The 19,339-nt window shown below is 54.5% G+C and overlaps 1 protein-coding gene and 1 long non-coding RNA gene across 3 annotated transcripts in view; one reads left to right on the forward strand and one right to left on the reverse strand.

Annotated features, from left to right (window-relative positions):
* Nucleotides 1-11,716, reverse strand: part of CACNG4 (calcium voltage-gated channel auxiliary subunit gamma 4) — a 58,299-nt gene extending 46,583 nt beyond the window's left edge. Inside the window, exons 1-2 of one of the 2 annotated variants that reach the window (XM_073235801.1) lie at nucleotides 11,185-11,716; nucleotides 10,306-10,498 (exon numbers count right to left, since the gene is read on the reverse strand). In XM_073235801.1, coding sequence (XP_073091902.1) covers nucleotides 10,306-10,498 — 193 coding nt within the window. In that variant the 5' untranslated portion in view covers nucleotides 11,185-11,716. Of the gene's footprint in view, nucleotides 1-10,305 lie in introns of both variants that reach the window. The other variant, XM_017652800.3, reaches the window with a different exon arrangement.
* On the forward strand, nucleotides 9,878-15,779 carry LOC140849186 (uncharacterized). Its single transcript, XR_012130843.1, has 4 exons — nucleotides 9,878-10,026; nucleotides 10,407-10,526; nucleotides 11,715-12,096; nucleotides 14,078-15,779. It is a non-coding gene; the product is annotated as an uncharacterized lncRNA (long non-coding RNA).
* The last annotated feature ends 3,560 nt before the right edge of the window (nucleotides 15,780-19,339 follow it).

A 19,339-nucleotide genomic window follows, 5' to 3' on the forward strand; every position in this document is an offset into this window, starting at 1 on the left:
AGCAGGTCAGGACACCACTGGGGGCATCCGGGCAAGAGATGGCAGGCTGGAGCAGGGCGAGAGCAGTGGTGGGGAAGCTGCGGATGTTTCGGGAGGTGAAATGGGCAGGAGTGGGGAGGGCTGCACTGCATCCAGCGGGGACGTCACAGGAAAGGGGTTTTTATCTTGTCTCTGAGGTGGCCAGCCCCGTGCTGGGCGCAGAGCAGGCTCTCGGTGTTTGCTGGGTGGGGGGCCTGATGGGTGGGAGAGGGAGCAGGGTGATTCTCTCGGCTGGCACCACCACGCTAGCCAGCAGCAGCCCAGCTGATATGGAGGCTCCCGCCACCATGAGGGCCTTGCTGAGGTGTCAGGCGGGAAGAGGCCAAGGCGACAGTGTTTCCAAGAAAATGAGCCCCAAGTCCTGCGCCCTCTGCAGCGCCTCGGTGGGAGCAGCCGCTGCCCTTTACATAGCACTTTCCAAATATCCTTCCACTGGATATTCACGTAACCCTCAGTGGGATGGGGTGAGGGTGGGGGTGGGGGTGGGGGTGGGGAGGAGGGAAGATGGAGGGAGGAAGGCAGGAGGACAGAGGGAGAGCAGAGGCAAGGATGGAAAGAAGGACAGCTATCGTCTGACAGCCAGGCAAACCAAGGCTCTAGGAGGTGATTGTCCAGATCGTCAGTGGCAGCACTGAGATGAGGCCACAGGTCTCCTGACTCCCATCAGGACATCTCTACACTCCTGCACCCTGCCCTCCCTTATCACAGCTGCAGTTTCAGTGCCTGCCAGGAAATGGGATGCGGGGCCCAAGGTCCGGTGGCTGCCGTCCCCGCCAGCGCTGCCTTGGTGCAGGGCCCTATTTCAACTCCTAACTGAGGGCCCTCAGATTCTGATTCTACGGTTCAGAGAAGCCATTCAGAGCAGGTCTGCCTCTAAGAGGTGCTGCCATGCTTTCCACTGGCCTGAGCATCCCCGGGAAGGCTTAGCTTCTTCCATTCCCAGACCCTCGAGGCCAGTGAGCCGACTGCAGGCCTTGCAGGCTGCAAAGGCTGAGTGACTTCCTTCTCCAGGGAAATGTCCAAGGTTCGGGCTGCATGGACATGGGGAGAAGGCTATCCCACCCTGAATATATTCAACGATGATGCCTCTATTTCACAATGAAGGAGCTAGAGTTCAGAGACGTTTGGTAATTTGTCTGGAGACGCACAGCCGACAAGTGGCAGAGTCTGAACTCACACCCAGGTCTGTGTGACTTCAGTGTGGTCCATCTGACACTGCCACATCCATGTGGACTGAGGGGAGTTAGAAAGAGTGAGCTAGGACGAGTATGCAGCCCCTGCCTGTCTTCCTGGGACCATGACGGGACAGTGATGCTGACGGCTGCTGAGCCAGGGAGGCTGACCATTTTTAGTTATTCAGTTTTTTCTCTCAGGCTCCAGAGCCGGGCTTAAGTCAAGAAATTCCCTTTGGCCTTCCACACTCTCCTAGAAGGGGCGATGGCACAGCACAGTGACAGTAGGGGCGGACCTTGCTTCCGGTCTGCAATCCTCGGAGATGGGGGTGGAGCAAGAGCAGCCCCACTGAAAATCCGAAGCCCTCACAGGCCTCTGCACAGTGAAGACCTCTGGCTGGGGGACATACTCTCCCTCGAGGAACCCAAGGAAGGAGCTGGGGTAGGCTTTATGGAGGAGGCTGGCTTGAAGGATGGATAGAAATCTGGGGTGGGGGTGGAAGTGGGGGTGGTGGAGAGATCCTGATGTTCTGGGGGGGCAAAAACAACCAGAGAACTCTCCTGACCCATCACACCTCTGATTCCAGCATCCAACAGCGTGGCTCTCCGGCCGAGGTCCTGGCTCCGGGGAAGCTGGGAGTGGGAGGAGGCCAGGCGCGGCTAGGTGCGAAGTCACATTCTGCTGTCCTCCTGCCAGCAGACAGCCCGGGGTTTTCGAGGGGAGGTACTGTCTGCTTTGCAAAGACCCTCGAGTTTGATTCCAACCCTGTTCTGACACTGCAGAGACACCAGGGAGCCCTTGACTGCAGAGAGGCAAGGATGTCTAGTCCCTGCCCAGACTGCCAAAGGCAACGGCTGACCCTTGGGCCTCCTTCACAGTCTGTGTGCTGGGGTTTGGCAGCTATGTTCCTCGCCTGGCCCCTGGCCAGCACTCACGAGCCTAGTAGGGTACAGAGGCCAGGGCAGTCCTGATTCCACCCAGCGCTCTCTGAACACACATTCAGTTTGGGGACCACCTACTCCATAGGTATGTGCTGGGTATTTCACATTCGCTGCCTCATCCTATTTTCCAGACATGTGAACAATTCAGAGAGGTTAAGTAACCTTCTTGAAGCTACACAGCTATCTGGCAAAATGGATTTGAACTCATCTTCTCTCCCCCAAACCTGGCTTCTTCTCTGTACCCCGTGTTGCCTTTTCAACAGAGTCCATTTTAATGTGATAGAATGTCCCTACAAGGAGACATGGAACACATTTCTTCCAGGCCTCTGTATCAGGGAGAAGTAGACTTCTCTTGAGCAATCATTTCCTTGATTAAATGCACCTTATAGCTGGTCTGTGACCCGTATGTTTGGTCTGTTCTGTTCGTTCCAGCCCCCAGGAAGCTCAGAGACAAACGCTGGCCCACCTCTAGTAATGCCTCTAGCCTCTGCAGTGGGCATTTTGTGTGCCAACCAGACTCAACCATCATCTTACTTTCCTACTTTTAATTTCCACCCCAGTCCATTTCCTGTTTTGTTATTTATTTTGTCCCTTTCTTCTTTCTATCTTTTTCGGTTGGAGGAAGAAGCGCCAAACAAAATAAAATTGTTTTGATGTGATTTTCACAGCTTTGAAGTTTTTCATATGAAGAAATTGATACGTTAGAAAAAAAGTCCTGCGTTGGGTACCAAGTCCTGACTTGCAGTTCAGAAAAGCTGGTGTCACGCGGCACTTCCCAGAGTGCCATGGGGGTAAAGGGCAAGAATTGTGGGGAGCTTGGAGGTAGACCTAGGCAGGGCTGGCCGAGCCCATCCCTGGAGTTGGAACCAGCCTAGTCTCTCTGTGACGCCGTTCCCAGGAGCACTAGCCCGAGCACACATGCCCACCCAGGAGAACGTCTTTGTTGCGGGGACAGTGTTCTGAGTGTATCACAGGTTAACTGTGATGGGGATGAGCATTGCAGCAGGGGGAGGCCCAGAAGGGGTGAGTTCCCTTCCTTTGTCTGCATTTCTTGCTGCTTACCTCATGCTGTGGTGGCTGCTTGTTGTCCAGCCTTCACCCAGGTGCCCACCCAAGGGACAGCTGTGCTGACAGAGCCCTAACCAAGAGGCCCCACACCCACTTCTGCTCCCAGTGAGCTGTGTGACCTTGGGTAGGTCACTTTGGCCTTGAGTTTCCTTTGCTTGCAGAGTGTAAGGATTGGGCCACAGCAGCAGTTCTCACTCCCAGTGTGGACACAGGCTGGGGTGTCACAAGCAGCGTGAGCTGGGTCACCTGCAACTTGTTATTTTTAAGAAAGGAATGCGACTGAGCACCATGCATGCCTCCAGTCACCTAAAGCAGGTGCCAGGTCATCCCAGTAAGAGCTGCTCCTTCACTTTCATTCCATGTGTTTCCCTGAAGGGGAACTCAGCGGGGTTCCCACCAGCCACCAGGACCTGGCCTGCCCTGCTTCCCACCTAAACGAGGCTTCCACAGAGCAGTGGTTCTCCACAAGATGGTGATTTTACTTCCCCACCCCACCCACCAGGGGACATTTGGCAATGTCTGGAGATGCTTTTGGTTGTCACAACTTGGTGGCAGGGGATGCTCCTGACTTGCAGTGGGCAGAAGCCAGAGAGGTTGCTGAACATACTGTAACACAGGACAGTCCTCCCAGCAAAGAATGACCTGGCCCCAGATATCCGTGGAGCCCAGGCCAAGAAGCCTTGGCCTGTTGTGAGGGGTCGTTTATGATGAACTCACAACCCTTGGCACTATTATGAATGATTGTGGTTCTCCGAAGTTATGCTCTCCAGAACTTTCTAGCACGACTTTTGTCTGTGGGGGCATTGAGTAGCAGTGTCAAAATCTGGGACCCCCACCCGCTCCCGCTCCACGAGCACAGGCTTGAATTCCTTCCTGTTCCTGCTCCTGCCGGTCTTCCCCACTTGTACAAGGTACCCCTCTCTCACCAGCTGCCTTAGCCCCAGATCCAGGCGGCAGTCCTTGATTCCTCACCCCTCCCTCCCTCCCTCTCCTCTCCCCATCCCTGTTGCTGCCACAGGGCCCTGGGCCTCCAGGCTACATCCACAACGATGTCCACACCTGTCGCCTGGAGGCCGCCCCTGCCTTCCAGAACCTCCATTTTCCACAAGCAGCCAGAGGATCTTCAAAAAACACAAATCCGATCACTTCACTCTCCTGCCCATCACCCCTCAAAAGCACTGACCTGCCACTCTATAAAGCAGGCCCCTGACCTTGACCTCAAAGCCCCCCCAGCCCCTCTGGCGACAGAGCCCCGCCCACCTCCTCCTCCTCCTGCTGTCTCTCCCCTCCATCCTCACCAGGGTCTTTCTTGCCTCAGGGGGTCTTTTTCTCTTCCTGGAAGGTGCCTTCCTCCAGTCCTTCCGACCTCTCCCAGCCGCTTCTGCCACAACACTCACTAGCCCTGGAAGTGTCAGCTACCCCACTACACTGCTGGCTCCAGGAGTGCGCAGACGGTGTCTGTCCTGCCCACTGCTGGGATTCAGAGGCTCACACATCTGACACAGAGCAGGTACTCAGCAAGCATTTATTGACTAAATGGATGGGTGAATGAATGAGTGAATAGAAGTGTGCCCCCCAGATGGATGACTTATATCCCTTATATGTGTGTCTTAGCAGAACAAAAGCTGACAGCCACTGAATTAGTTGTAAAGGTTCTCCCATCAGGAGGCACCCCCACCCCCCTGCCCCACCATCCTCCTGCAAGCCCACACTGAGGCCGCTCTGAACCTGGTTCAACCTGGAAGCTGTGGCAGGGGCTTCTGGGGCGCGTGTGGCAGAAAGTCAGAGGTGGAAGGAATATTCCAGAACAGCCAGGCTCCACTCTCAGAGAGGAGACAGAGGCCCAAAGCTCTCAGCTCCAAGTGGGCTGTGCCGTTCTTTGCCTCCATCACCTCTGAGACCCTAGATCTGATACCTGAGGTCTCTTTCGACCCTGTGCTTCTATGACTACGTCCTGGAAATCCCAAGATTCTCATCTGTCTGAGGAGACTGACACAGGAGCTTTATGTTAAAGAGCTTTTGGTTTTCTACTGAGCCTTTCTGAAGTCCCTCCAAAGCCAGCTCTGTAGTGAGGCCATTCAATCAGACGCAGGGCTGGGGTCCACCAAGACCCCCAGCTTCGCCTCACTAAGTCAGTTGGCTTCAGTTAAAAGGATCTGACTTTTTTTTATATATATAAGAAGAGAGAAATGAGTGAATAACAGAGGAGGTAAAGAGACAGAGCAGGGCATTAGGAAGGTAGACACGAGTAGGGACTGCCAGGACCCCTCCCTGAATGAGCAGGGACTGGAAGGGAGAATGCCCCTGTTACAGACTGAGTGTTTGTGTCCCCTGCCAAATTCGTCTGTTGAAGCTCAACCCCCAGGGACATCTGGAAGTGGGGCTTTGGGGAGGTGACCAGGTTTAGATGAGGTCATGAGGGAGGGGTCCTCATGATGGGATCAGTGCCCTCTTAAGGGGAGACCAGAGAGGTGGCTCTCTGCTATGTGAGGACACAGTGAGAGGGTAGCCATATGCAAGCCAGGAAGTGGGTGAGTGGGTGCTCACCAGGCACTGAGTCAGCTGGCACCTTGATCTGGGACTTGAACTTCCAGAACTGTAAGAAAATAAATATCTGTTGTTTTAAGCCACCGAGTCTATCATGTTTTGTTGCGGCAGCCTGAGCTGACTAGGACAATCCCCTTACCTGTCCCTGCCCACATCTGGGTGGTTCAAATGAGGGCCAACCCCTGGCTGACAGAAAGCCAGGCTCTCCGACCCAACCTCAGTTGAGATCTAGACAGTGGAAGGCATTCCTGATCCTCAGTCACTAAGGCCATCCTAAGCCTCATTTTCTACACCTAGAAAAGGCAGAGAACGAATATTTACCTTGAAGTGTTGGCAATTACACGAACTAATCTAAGTCCTGCCCAAAGGTCTTCAGTAAGCGGTGACTGTTATTATCAACACTAGAGGCAGTGGAGGGCAGGGAGGTGACTGGCTGCTGCGCTCGGAGCTGCAGGGAGGGAGGCCTGCTCTGCACCGGACTGGACAGGCTGCCTGTGGGTCGTTACAAGAGAAGATTGCAGGCTGCAGGACCAACAGTTTCTTTGGCTCCGTGTGTCCTGGTGTGAATAAAGCCTGGGCACACTGGTGTGAGGTGCTTCCCAGGTGAGGGAGGCAAGCGTGACCGGGGCACAGGAACATCACTCAGGGCTCAGAATGTCTCTGCACCCTTCCCTGCCAGTGTCCAGACAGAGCTGGCGCGGAGCGGAGCCAGAGCAGGGCCACCCCTGGCATCAGGGGTGCCACCGTAAGGCTCTGAAGGAGCTGGGGGTGTGCTGGGGGCAGTTTCATCTGTGGGGGACGTGGGAGGAGAGGGGGGCTGCCAAGGCTGAGTTCTGCCTGGACTGTTTATTCTGGGCCCAGAGCTCTCCTGACGGCAGCACAGTGACGGGCCCCTTGTGGCCCCCGGCAGCCCCAGAGGACACTTGGACACTGACAGTGGGCAGGGGGTTTGGCGTGCTGGCACAGGCTGCTGCCCTCTGAGCTCAGAGTTTTTCTTCCCCTTCTGCTGTTTACATGAAGTCTGCTGTCCCGAGCACACACTGCATGCTCCCCCACGCTTGTTCACATCCCACAGCTTGCCTGATACCAAAACGCATTAGAGATTGAACAAATATTCATTGGTGATACCTTTGGTCGAAAAGTCCACAAAGATTTATTACTCCTTTTCTGTGTCCCAGCCTTGGACTGAGCATCACCAAAGAATGAAGTGGGGGGTCTCAGGTCAGGAGGAGCAGATGGCTGATTGTGGTGGGGACAGGCTAGTCCAGAACAAGGTGGAGGGACAGAGAAACAGAGACAGATTGAGAGAGAGAGAGAGAGAGACAGAGACAGAGACAGAAACACAGACAGGGGCAAAGACAGAAATAGAGAAGAGAAAGAATGCGTTATGCAATGCGTGTATCAGTTGTACATTCTCACTTCTAAATGCCTTCATGCTGCCACTGGCCCAACCTCAGAGCTGGGCTCCACTGGGTAGTCAAGTACTTGGTTCTATTTTTAATGGCAACCCAGAAGCTGTTTGGGAAAGGGCAGCATGACATGGTGGGAAAAGCTTTGTAGGGAGACAAAGGCTCAAATCTGGCCTGCAGCCTCTAGCCTGGGTGTCTCTGGGCAAGTGCCTTACCCTCTCTGAGCCTCTGAGCCTTCAGCTGCAGTGGGGGGAGCAGCCTCCTCTCAGGACCAGTGTGAGCACGCCATGGGCTAACATGCACAGGGCTCTGTGTGCTTGAGTATTTTGACAGCTGTCCAGTAAGTGTCAAATAGAGGCGAGACCAGGCTTTGGGGGACAGAAAGAGGCTGGGGCAATGCCAGCTCTGGTGAGGGTGGCACAGCAGTCTTCTGCACGTAGCCCTGCCAGACTGGGTGGATGCCTTATGTACACAGAGGGCTGGCTCTCCTGGCCCAGCAACGTCATTTACAGGAAACAACCAGGACATTGAGCCCACTCTTCATGAGTCGCCAATAAACCCTTCAGTCTGGCCGTCACGACCTGAGCTTTATTGGCTGCCTGCTGTAGTATTCCTTTAGTTTCAGCTCACAGATTTCATCTTTCCTTTTTTTTTTTTCCATGTAATGATTTGGTACTTTTCTAGAGAACAGGTGGAAATAATGTATTTTACACACAAAAGCTGACATTGAGGTGACCATGCAGGAGGGAGTGGCCTGGGGTACGTGTGCTGGCAGGGCTCAGCCTGGACACTCGCTGGCAGGTGGGGGCATCATAGGTGTCAACAGCTGTTGGACTCGGCGATGTGCTTTTATGAGATAAGCTGGCAATTTCCACCCTGGTTGAGGGACTGTCAACAATGATCCTAGCTGCGACAAGGCATCCTGAACCAGCCCTCCCAGCCCTGGGTTAGACCCAGGCTGCTCCAACCCTTGCATGTGGCCCGGTTTGGCCTTAGGAACACCTGAGCCCTGAGGCATGATAGAGTCAGTCCAGTTCTTTTGGTGAGGTCCCCCAGATGGCAATTCCCCTCCCTCTGCCAGCGGAGCCAGCTGCCCAGATCAGCTTGGGGCTCTCTTGATGAACACTGAGTGCAAATGGCTCGAGGCAGTTGGCAAGATGCTAAGTGCAGCATCAATCCTCATTAGGATGAGGAATTAATGAAGGAGGCATTTGAGCCACTCTGCAGAGGCCAGGCTTGACGCTCTGGGGGAATTAGGTCCAGTTTGCAGGAAGGTCTGGGGTCCACACGTGTGTTTGAGTGGTGACAGTGGCATGGCTTACTGTGCCACAAAGACAGTGCCCAGTGGAGCCTGTGAGGTAGAATGGGGGCATGCAACCCCCATTCTGTGTCTAACTCAGGTGCCATGGCAGGTAGTGACGTGGGTACACTCTCCAGATGCGAGGAGTAGGTGTTCGTGATCTGAGCAACTACACACCAGAAATGTTTTTCAAAAGAAAGGAGGGTGTGATCGTGGGCCCACTGATCCTTTGTGTGGCTGTTTCCCAAACTATTGATTGCATATTCCTTCTCCTCAAAGACTCCACTTAGCCCTGACATTAAGCTCCAAATTGCAAAGGGCAAAGCAGCTGCGTTTGGGCAAGGATGTGGGGGACAGAGGTGGGCAGCTTTCCAGATGAGAACAGGCATCGTCTAGCAGGGAGAGAAAGGATTGATCAATTCGACCTCGCTAAGCAGACTCAGCTTTATTTTACAAAGCCTCTTTTTAGGTGACAACGCTCGCGGCCAGAAAAAGAGCCATCTCTTTTGGAGCTCCCTACCAACCTCCACCAAGATCCAACCCGCTGAACTATCAGCAGGGGTTTTAACTGCAGTAAGGAAGGTTAGGTGTGTGGGAGAACTTCCCGAACCACTGAGGGGCGGATCTAATACATGGGGAAAGGTTACGGAAAAGAAAGAGGAAACTCTGTCCACGGATTTGTAAAAGGAACGCTCGGCAAACTTCCTCCATCTCGTCTCCAGTCTGAATGCCAAGCCCAAGCGGCAGACGTGTCCACAACCCGGCTGGGCCAGTCCGCCCCTCCACAGCCACCTGTTAGTTTAAGTTCCTCAGAAGGGCGGGCGGGAGGCACTGGAGACCGGCGCATTGGTCACTGGAAGGGTTCGGGACCCTCCCCCGGAGGGAGCGGTATCCGCAGTCCCGGGGCACCCAGCCTCAGCCCCCAGAGGCATTCCAACCTGACACACTCCGCCTCCTCGCGCCCCTGGGGGGCGCAGCGCCCCGCCCCTCCTGCCCCAACGGGGCGGCCACGCCCCTCCTAAGCAGTTTGCGGTCCACGGGTCGCCCCTGGGCAACCCCAGTTCGCTTCCAAGGTCTCCCGCAGCCTCCCTGCCGAGGGACTGTGACGGAGGGCTCGCTCCCCTAGTCGGGGAGGAGGTTCGGTGACGCTCCCTTCTCCCCACCGAGCAGGGAGGAGCCGGCCGGCGGCCGCGTGGAAGAGTAGGCGGCGGAGCAGGGTCTCGGTGGTGTTAGACTCGGGCGACCCCGTTCCCCCAGACTCCCTCAGAGTCCAGCCACGACTCCCGCCCCACGGCCCGGGCCTGGAGTCGGCAGAGCTGCCCCGGCGCTCCCCGCCCCCGGCCGGCTCCGCCCCAGGATGGCCAGTTCCCATAGCAATCGCACTGACACCGGTTGCCAAGCAACCCCTCCCCCTCTTCCCTCCCCGCCCTCCCTGTTAGCTCCCCCCAGCCCCAGCCTCCTCCCGCCCCCTCGCCAGCCTCCACCTCCCCCGGGGGCGCCAGCGCGGGCCCTTCGGGAATCGCTCCGGTCCGGGGCTGCACGCGCGCGTGTGAGTTTCGGTGTGCTTCATTGTGTCTGTGCGCGAGGGCGTGTGCGTGTACCAGTGGAGAGTTTGTGGAATCGGTGTGCTGGGGGGTCCGCTGCCGGGAGGGACCCTGAGCTGGTGCACAGCGGGCCGCGAGGGGACCCGCCCGGTCGCTCCGGCTCCTTTGTGTCTCGCGCGGAGCCAGTGCCGCGCCCACCCTCTTCCCGGCCGGCGCCCCGGGCAGGGTGTGTGTGTGCGCGCGCGCGCGCGTGCTGGGGTTGAGGGTGCCAGGGCCGGCCGTACCTTCGATGCAGCACACTCGCCACAGCCCGGAGTGGGTGAGGTCGCCGCGGGCGCGGCGGGGCGCGGGCCCGTCGTCCATCGTCAGGTTGGTGCCGTTGCAGATGTGCGCGCTGGAGTAGAGCCAGTAGTCGGTGCCGATGGCGATGGCCATGAGCGAGAAGGCGGCGAAGGCTCCGGCGGTGGTCAGCAGCATCTGCAGCCCGCGGTCGCATCGCACCATGGTGGGCGCCTCATAGTCCGCCGCCCGCCGGCCCGGCCCGCCGCGCCCGCCCGCCCTCCTCCTTCCTCGCGCCGCTCCGGGAGCGCCCGGGCCGGGGGGGGGGGGCTGAGGGCCGGGGGGCGGCGCCTCGCTGCGCGCTCCGACCCCGCGCCCCGGGCGTGCCTGCGCTCCGGCCCCGCCGGGGCTCAAACTCCGAGGTGCGGCGGCGAGTGCGAGCTGCGCGGGCCGCCGGGCGGGCTGGCGGCGGCGGCCGGGGGCTCCTCCCTCTCGGCCCGCCCTCCCCGCTCTGCCCGCGCCTCCGCCCCGCGCCCTCCGCGCCTCCGCCCGCAGCCGCCGCGCTCCCGGCCCGCGCCCGGCTCCTTTCGGCGCCGCCCCTCGAGCCTCGGCCCCCGCCCGGGTTTGCGCTCATCTCCCCCAACCCGCTTTTCTCTCCGCTCCCCGCCTCTCCCCTCCCCGCGCTCGCGCGCGCTCTCCTGCCCTCCCAGGGTTCATTCAGATTATTAGAGCGCAGGAAGCCGAGGCACGGGCTCCCCAGGAGGACCGGAGGGAAGCGCGTTCCCAGGCACCCGCTTACCCCACCCAGCATACCCAGGGGACTCTTTAATATGTGGACTGTGCGTGTGTCCCTCCTTTCCCCGTGTGCATATCCGTGCCTTTACCTGGCGATGAATGTGTAGGCTTGAGGGTGGGAGTGGGAGTGTTCAGAGCCGATTTCCAGAAGCCCCAGAGGTGGGTCACAGCTGGGAGGCACTACTGGCCAAGCCAGGCCCGGGCCACTTCCCCCTCCACCAGGTGGCCCCTGCTCCTGCCGGCTCCTCCAGATCCTCAGGCAGGGGCCGGAGGCCTCGGACTTCGGGGTTGAGGGAGGAGGGAGTTGTCAGCCAGAGGTCATTTGGACAGAACATAAGATCCCTGTTTCACAGAGGTGCTGAGGCTCTCGTGGGAGAGGGGCTCCCGTCATTATTGCGTTTCTGAGGGTACATCACTGGAGTCTGGGAACACCCCAGCCGCGCTAGTTGCGAACACCCCAGCCCGCAGCTGCTACCCTCTTTCTTCTACCTCTCTTCAATACCTTGACTTCTTTTTGCTTTCTCTCTCCTCGAGCTTTACCGGCTTTCCTGTCCTGCCCCCTTTCACCACCAGTCACTGCCTCAACCCCCCTGGCTTCACTTAGTTGCCTTGACTTCAGGCATGATCCCAACCTGGACACACTCCCTTCTCCTCGGAACCAGCCCAGGCTCTTCCTCCTTGAAAACCCAGCTCCAAACTCTCCCCTCCCCGACGCCCTGAGACCAGCGCCTGGCGTCCAGCACCTTTACTTCATACCTCCTGAAAGCTCGCACCATTGGCATCCGGATGGGTGTCCTTTGGGATGCTGCACTGGACCCCCAGGAAAGTGAAAGAGGCATACGGACAGCTACTGTGCTTCTTGCAAGATGCATCTTGAATCCTGCCTCCTTTGTGACACCTTCTGTGGCCCCTACCACCTTGAGAAGAGTAATGTTCCCACGCTGGAAATGCTGGCTGCTCTCCCAAAAGATAGCAAGCCTTTGCCATGTCTGACATACAAGGTAAGTGCTTAAGAAATGTCTGCTGAGTGAGAGGTGTTTCTTAACCTGTGGAAAATTAGAGTCTGGTTGGGGGAAATAGAGCATATAAATAAAAGGGGGAAAAAATCCAAGATAATGTAGCCCAGGGGCCAGACTGGTTAATTAGCATTTCTTGGCCCCTTCTCCTGCCTTTGAAGTGTCTGTTCATGTCCTCCTCCCACCAAAGTCTCAAAGGAGAAGAGTCACCACCTCTGTTTTACTTTCATCCCCCCATTACCTGGTCTGGGATTCTGCACACAGCCGGTGTGCAATATGTGCTTGAAGGTGCATACCAGGTGTGAGGCCCCTTGCTCTGGCTCAGAGCATGGCTATCTCCATCTGTCCATAAATTCTGGCTTCTGTTGTCAGAAGCTCCCAGAAAAGTGGATGTCAAGCTTTTCTCTTCTTTTCTTTCCTTCTTCTTGTTCTTTTTTAAAGGAGCATATCTTTTCCTCAAATTATCTCAAACAGAAGCCCAACATAAATAAACCAGGTCTCCCACCAGTTACCCCTGCAAATAAGAGCTGGCATTGCTCTGGTTGAATAGGGTACCCAGAGTGCCAGTACCCACCCACCCACACCAGCCCCTGCAGACCCCAAAGCACCTCTGTGGACCTAAGGTTCCAGAAATGTGGTTGAAAACTGCCATCCTGAGCTCCTGGGTCACTTAGGGACATCCCCTCCACCCAGTCCTTGGAGTCAGGGACTTCGAGAGAAACAAATGAAAGTGGGATAATGGATCTGGTCTGTGGGGGCATGGTATCGAGGGGTGGGGGGGTGGCAGTGAGTAGTTTCTCTCAATCTCCTCTTAGGTGAGGGAGATGAAACGGGTGCTAGGGCCTTCCTCCAAGCACGCAATCCTCACGTTAATCCCACGGAGACAGAAAAGAAATCTGCAGTCATCAGAGCCCTATTAGATCAGCTCCCACCCTTCCACTCACCGAGGGGCACTGTAGAGAATTCAGACAGTACCCGACTAGGGGGCAAGACAGTCTCTATCAAGTACTGGCTCCATGAGTGACTAAAGGGTGATCTTGGACAAGCCAAAACCACCGGGGAGAAAGACACCTCCCCAGTTCCCCTTTCAGAGTTGTTCCGAGGGTCAAATAAAGTAGCCTTGCACATTGCACATACTTAGGGGCTGTTTGTGGAATGAGTAGCAAACACTCCCTTCAACCTGTTCTTGGAATCAGTGAGCCAGACTCTATCTAGGGAATGTATATTACATTTTCTGTTATTCTTACTATTCTCTCCTTAAAACACCGGGGGGAATCTGAGGCACAGAGAAGTGGAGTAACTTGCTCAAATTCTCTCACCTGGAAGATCCCAGCTCAGATCCTGCTGACTTCTGGCCAGGGATTTTCAAGGACATTAAACAGCCTCTTTGTCCTGGTCAAGTTCTGCTTGACTGTGTTGTTATTATTACCTATTAATTTGGGGGGTGGGGGCAGCAGAATGGGATCCAGTGGGGGCTTGGCAGTTTGCCTTTCTACCTGTGGACACCCAACTGGTAAGCCATGCTTAGTCCTGAGTTGGTGAAGGTGTAGACTGTGGAGTCAAATTGGGACTTGTCTGCCCCTGGAGCGCTGGAACAAACTCAAGGCAGGCTGAGACCATTCATCATGCCTGGGCGAGCACAACTTAAATCTGGAAATTTCTGCTCAGCCGGATTCGAGCATTCTAAATGGCAGTATTTAACTGCTGCCTGAGGTCCCTGGGTCTCTCTCATGTGACATTTCCAGATCTGGGGGAGGGATGTGGCCTTTGCATGCTCAGGAGGAGGCTCGTGATTGGTCTGGTTCTAGAGAGGCTGGACGATCTGTGGAAGTTTGACTCTCGGGAGACAGGACAAGTCAGCACGCATATTATTACCTCTCTGGACAGCTGAGAAGGTGGAGATATTTAGACCAGTCCTCCAAAGCTGTCTTTTTCAACACAGAGTGGATACTTGCTCTCTTAACAGATGATTTGGATAACTACCACCATTCTTCACTTTACTTTGGCTGCGAAGACAAAGCTTGAATGAGTTCAGAACCCTCTGACAAGCCCAGCTCCAGGGTGATGCAGCCGGGTGGTAGCTCTGGAGAAGAATACAGTATTAGGCTGCTCATGCTGCGTAACGTGCATGTCAAAGCTGCCTCAGAGACTGCATTTGTAATCGCAGGGAGAAGGGAGGGAGAGGCCCTCTGCCAGCTAGGGGAGTGTGGCTCCAAAAGCCTTTATTAAAAGCTTTGCTTTCCCCCTTTGTCCTCTAGAAATAATGACCTCTGTGTGACAACTTTTTGTAATATCTCATTTTCATGCCCAACGCAGATGGTTCTGCTGATTTCAGAGGCTTAGTGGTGGGGGTAGGGGCATGTGATTTGGGGAGCCTGGGAGATATCTTGGGCAAAGAGACATAAAGAATGATTTTGAATATCTACAGCAGAGGGTTGGGGATGAGTCTTAGAAGGTTCAGTGTGGAGGCTTATTTGCAACCTATCCAAGCGGCTCAATACAAGGAGAATGCCTCCAGATCCTGGTCTGACAGCCTCCCTAACATCAGATTATGCACACTGCAAGAATGACATTTTTCTTTTTCTTCAATATTTCAGTAGGTTCCTTTGAGGAAGAGTGCAGATCAGAAAATTCTACTTGGCTTTCTGTATTCAAGTTTATTCCATTTCATTTGCTTATCACTTATATTCCATTCAAGGTGGTTGGAGCCAGATATGCACTCAGTGTTCATTTTTAACTTCACTGCAATAAAGTGGTGGCACATGCACCATCCCCACATCAGCTCAGCCCCTTGGAATGGAAACAGTACTCAATGAATGCCTTCTGGGTGCATGATTCATTTACTCATGACAGCAACCATGTGAAGTGGATACTTTTACTCCCATTTTGGAGAAGATGAGCCTGTAGCTAAAGAGTAAGTGTCTGAACTGGGATTTGAACCCAGCTCTGCTTGGAGCATAACCAGGCTCTGTCACCTCCTAAAACGCACCCACTGCTGGGAGGGTGCAGAGGTACAGGATCTTCAAAGTCCCTCTGCCCATATCTGCTTCCTCCCCAACTCCTCTTTCATTTCATTTTATCCAGTTGAAATCAGGTTCAAATGACTGTCAAAGTCGCATGGGGGTGGAGAGGTTATAAAGGGCTGTACCTTGCAACTCAGATGGGGTGGAGCAGGTTCCCCACTTCTTGGGCAGGTAGGAGGTGAGCTGGGCTGATGGCAGGTGCTGGAAGCTACCAGTCTTAGGAGCCCACCCCCTTCTTCCCTCCTGGCTCCTACCCCCCGTGCCTGTTCTGGTCCTGGCCAGAGTGGAGGGCAGAGGGCCAGCTCCTGATTCCAAGTCCTCTGGCTGCTACCCTATCCTGGGCCTTTTCCACTGACTGTCGTAGGAGGAAAACGCAGTGTCCTGCTGTCAGTGTTACATTGAACAAAACGGTGAACTGTGAGTGAAGTCTGTGTGGGCTTGTTCAAGAACTGTGTTTTCAAACTTGATCCCATTAGGGGCTGTGCTCCGTCACCATGCTGGGCAGTCTCCCCCACTAGAATTTGTTCTGGAACCAGCCCCGTTGATGAATATATTGATATTTATGGCCTGACTTGGCCAAAAGCTTCCGGCCCAGCACACTTGACAGTTAGCTGGTTATTCTGAGAACATTCTTTTCAAAACACTCGACAGGACAAACAGGCCGAGAGGTTTCTTTGTCCACAGCCAGCCTCTGAAACCGAGCCGACTCTCAAAGGGTTGAGAAGAACACTCCAAGAAGGAATCAGCGGCACAGGAGGCGGAAACGTTTGAAAATCGAGATGGGGAAGATGGTCAATGACAGCACATTCTGCAACTAATGTATATCACTTGTGCTTTTGCAAAAGTGGAGCTTTAATTCCTAAAATATAACAGCCTTGCACAGGAGCTCAAAGAAGAAACAGTGTTTCATGCAGAATTTCCCTGCAAAGTGCCAGGTGGCCGAATGAGAAGTCTGGCTCAGGGTAGGTCTGGCTACCTTCCCCTGGTGAGCCACACCTTCCTTTTCATCTCCTACCTTCCCCAGCTCTCCACCGCCTGCTGGGGATTAGGGCTGCAGCTACTCTTGGCCCCCCCACCCCCAGCTGTGCTTGCTGCTGGGTGGGAGGGCTTTATACTACTGATGTGATTCTGAATCAGGGATATCCATGGAATATCTGCACTCTGCCTGTGTTGGTTATTCCTGCTCATTTTGTTATCAAAGAGCTGCTGGGTCTTTACTGCTTTTCTCTCCAAGGTCTTTTCTTATGAACAGAAAAGGGAAGGTCATTGGATTCAGGTTGACCCAAGTTTCTAGTCCTGCTCTGCCATTTGCTGCTGTGTGGCCTTGGACTAGTGGCTGAACCCTTCTGGGCCTTTGTAAAATGTGGAACCAAGCACCTGCCTCTGGGGATGGGCAGATTAAGAAGCCCAGGCAAGGCACTGACACAACAGTGCTAATTGCTGATGTTACTGAGCCCTTCATAATCACCAGGCTCCGTTCTGAATGCCCACCATATATAACTCATTTGGTTTTCCCAAAAACCCTTTGAGATAGGTACTATTACTGGCTTCATTTTACCAAAGTGATAATGGAGGTTATGAAAGGTAAATCATTCACCAAGGGATGTGCAGAAGGAACCTGATTAAGACCTTAGCAGTCAAACTCCAGAACACATGTTTTATAGTTTTGATTTAAATATGTACTTAGTAAATGGTAGCTTTTATTATCTGGCTTATTAATACTCCCTAACAATTACATTTATGTTACTCAGCATCCTCATCTACTAATAATCACTGACTCCCCCAGACTCAAATTTCCTTTGTAATATAGGCCATCACCGAATACCTTCTGCAGTCCACGAAGTGGGGCCCTCCCTGTGGGTTCATCTTGTCCCCTGGGAACATACAAATGTGGATCTTCTCAGCGACAAAGACATTAATCAAGTCACTGCTGTCCATTGCCGAAACCCTTTGAAATCTCTCATGGCCAGAGCTAAGGCCCCCAGGGGTGGAGGAGGCAGAATGGAGGCAAGTCACACAGTGCACCCCAGCGATCATGGGGCCCGGGGGCACTCACCCTCACAGAGCTGTTGCCGGACTGCAAGGTGATGTGTGCGGCATGTGGGCCCAGGCAAAGTGGTCTGACGTCATCAAATGCCAAGAGTACATGCACATGATATGAAATGAGTGCTAACTGTAAGGAAGAGTGACCACCCAGGACTTTGGGGGTTCTCTTCAAGTGGTTTGCAGAATCCCTGGGGTCTCCTTGGGCGTGTCCTTCCAGAACTACCTGCTTTTTGGCATGGCCACTGTGCACCTCAGGGCCTTTCCCAACCTCACCCTGTTTTGAGGCAGCACTAGACAGAGTAACTTCTCAAACACTCGCATCTGGCTCCACACTGGGCTGAATCTGGTAGCAGACCATCTCCAGATAAACAGGGGATGGAGAATAAATTGACTTCCTGGGGGAGATATTTTAAATGCTTAGATCTTTTACAATTCAAGGAGAAACATTCTTTGACTGGTGTGGTATCTATAGAGTGTTGTCACCTGTGGGATGGCACCTGCCAAGGACTGAATTGCCCAGAGCAGAGGCAGTTCTGCAGGTAGCGGTACTGTGCATCCGGAAACCAAGTGTTGCCACTCCCACTTCCCTGACCCACCTTGTTGGGCTCCTCTGCATGCCGGGGTTCAATAGTCTCTTGTCTCACAAGATGGGTTCGTGATGGATTACCAGCAGCTTACCAGTAATTTATTGAACACCTGCCGGGTACTTTATAACCAGGAAGATTGTTGTTATCCCCATTTTATAGATGATGAAACTGAGGCCTCAAGAGGGCAAGTAATTTATTCAAGGTCAAAGTTAGTAAACACAGAAGAGCTCGGATTCTAGTCTAGGCCTGCCTTTCTCCAGGAAACATGTTCTTTCCACAGTTCAATAGTTTTCAACTCTGGATACTCTTTACAGTGGTCTAGAAATATCAGCCCCACTCTCAGAAATTCTGACCACTCTGGAGTGGGCCTGGGCATCAGTATTTTTTAAAGCTCCCAAGTGGTTCCTAATGTACAGCCCAGGAAAGTCTCAGAGCTCAAGGCCGTGATGCCTTGAGTCTCAAGTTCTCCAGTAAAACGTGTGGTTTTCCAGGAATTTATCAGCCGCGTGCGTAGCCTGGATCAGTCTCTGTGGTAGCTCACCAGCTGGGCCCTGGGAGAGCAGGGGAGGCAGCTGTTAAAGCTGGTGTGTTCTGGGAGATTCTACAAGGCGCTCATTGACACTCCTGGCCACAGCATGGATCTTGCTGTCCTGCCATTTGCCTGTCTTCCCACCCAGCAGGTGGGAAATGCCCTGTAGGGAGAACGAGGGAGGGCTCTGGCTCTGCCTCCAGAAGACCCCCTGGAATGGGAGAGTGTAGGGATGAAGGGACCAAGCCAGCACCTTCTTCCCAAGCACCCTGCCCTCCAGTAATTGGGATCTGCCCTGTGGAGCTGGTCACACCTGCGGAGGTGGTTTACCAGGTAGAGTCGGGGAGCTTTGTCATCAGACCAGAGGGCTTGAAAAGGAAGGAAGGTGGACGGGGGTGCTCAGGAGGGCCCTGTGCCTGGGGGTTTGGGGCTGTACGATGTCAAGTGGTGGACTTACCCTGGTCTCTGGGGCATCCCAGAGCCGAGCTCCTGGGCTGGGGGCTGCACGGCCGCCTGCCCACGGCTCCTCCTCCTCCTGCCTCGGCCAATTTCCGGCAGGCCTCCGGCTGCACTTGCCAATGGAGCCAGATGCTGCTTTGGGGAAAATACCTTCTGGAGTTTGTTGTCTGAACCCTCCCATCTGACACCCACGGTGGAGAAGATGTGTCAGGATAAATGGAAAATCTCTTCATAAATATTTGAAAAAAGGCAAAAAGGAAAAGAAAAAAAAAAGAACTAACCCCAAACTCCCAGCATTTGGGAACATCTTCGTGATTGCTGCGAACAGATGGGGATGCAGGTCGTTAACATTCATCAATTTGTAGCGCAATCACAGCTAGCAGGCGGGAGCCCGGTGCCTGGTTCTGGGGCTGCCGGCGGCACAGAGCGCCTTGGCTGGTCCTGCGGCCTGGGGCAGAGGACCGAGCGGCCCAGCCTGCTGGAGGAAGCCAAGGAGCACATACAGCTGGGCTGCCCTTTATCCATAATGCATAACGGTGTCTTTACACTCAGCTGCCTTGGGACTGTTACAGGTGGAGCACAGG

Source organism: Manis javanica, chromosome 4 (assembly GCF_040802235.1).
Source record: "Manis javanica isolate MJ-LG chromosome 4, MJ_LKY, whole genome shotgun sequence".
In the NCBI taxonomy this organism is placed as follows: domain Eukaryota; kingdom Metazoa; phylum Chordata; class Mammalia; order Pholidota; family Manidae; genus Manis; species Manis javanica.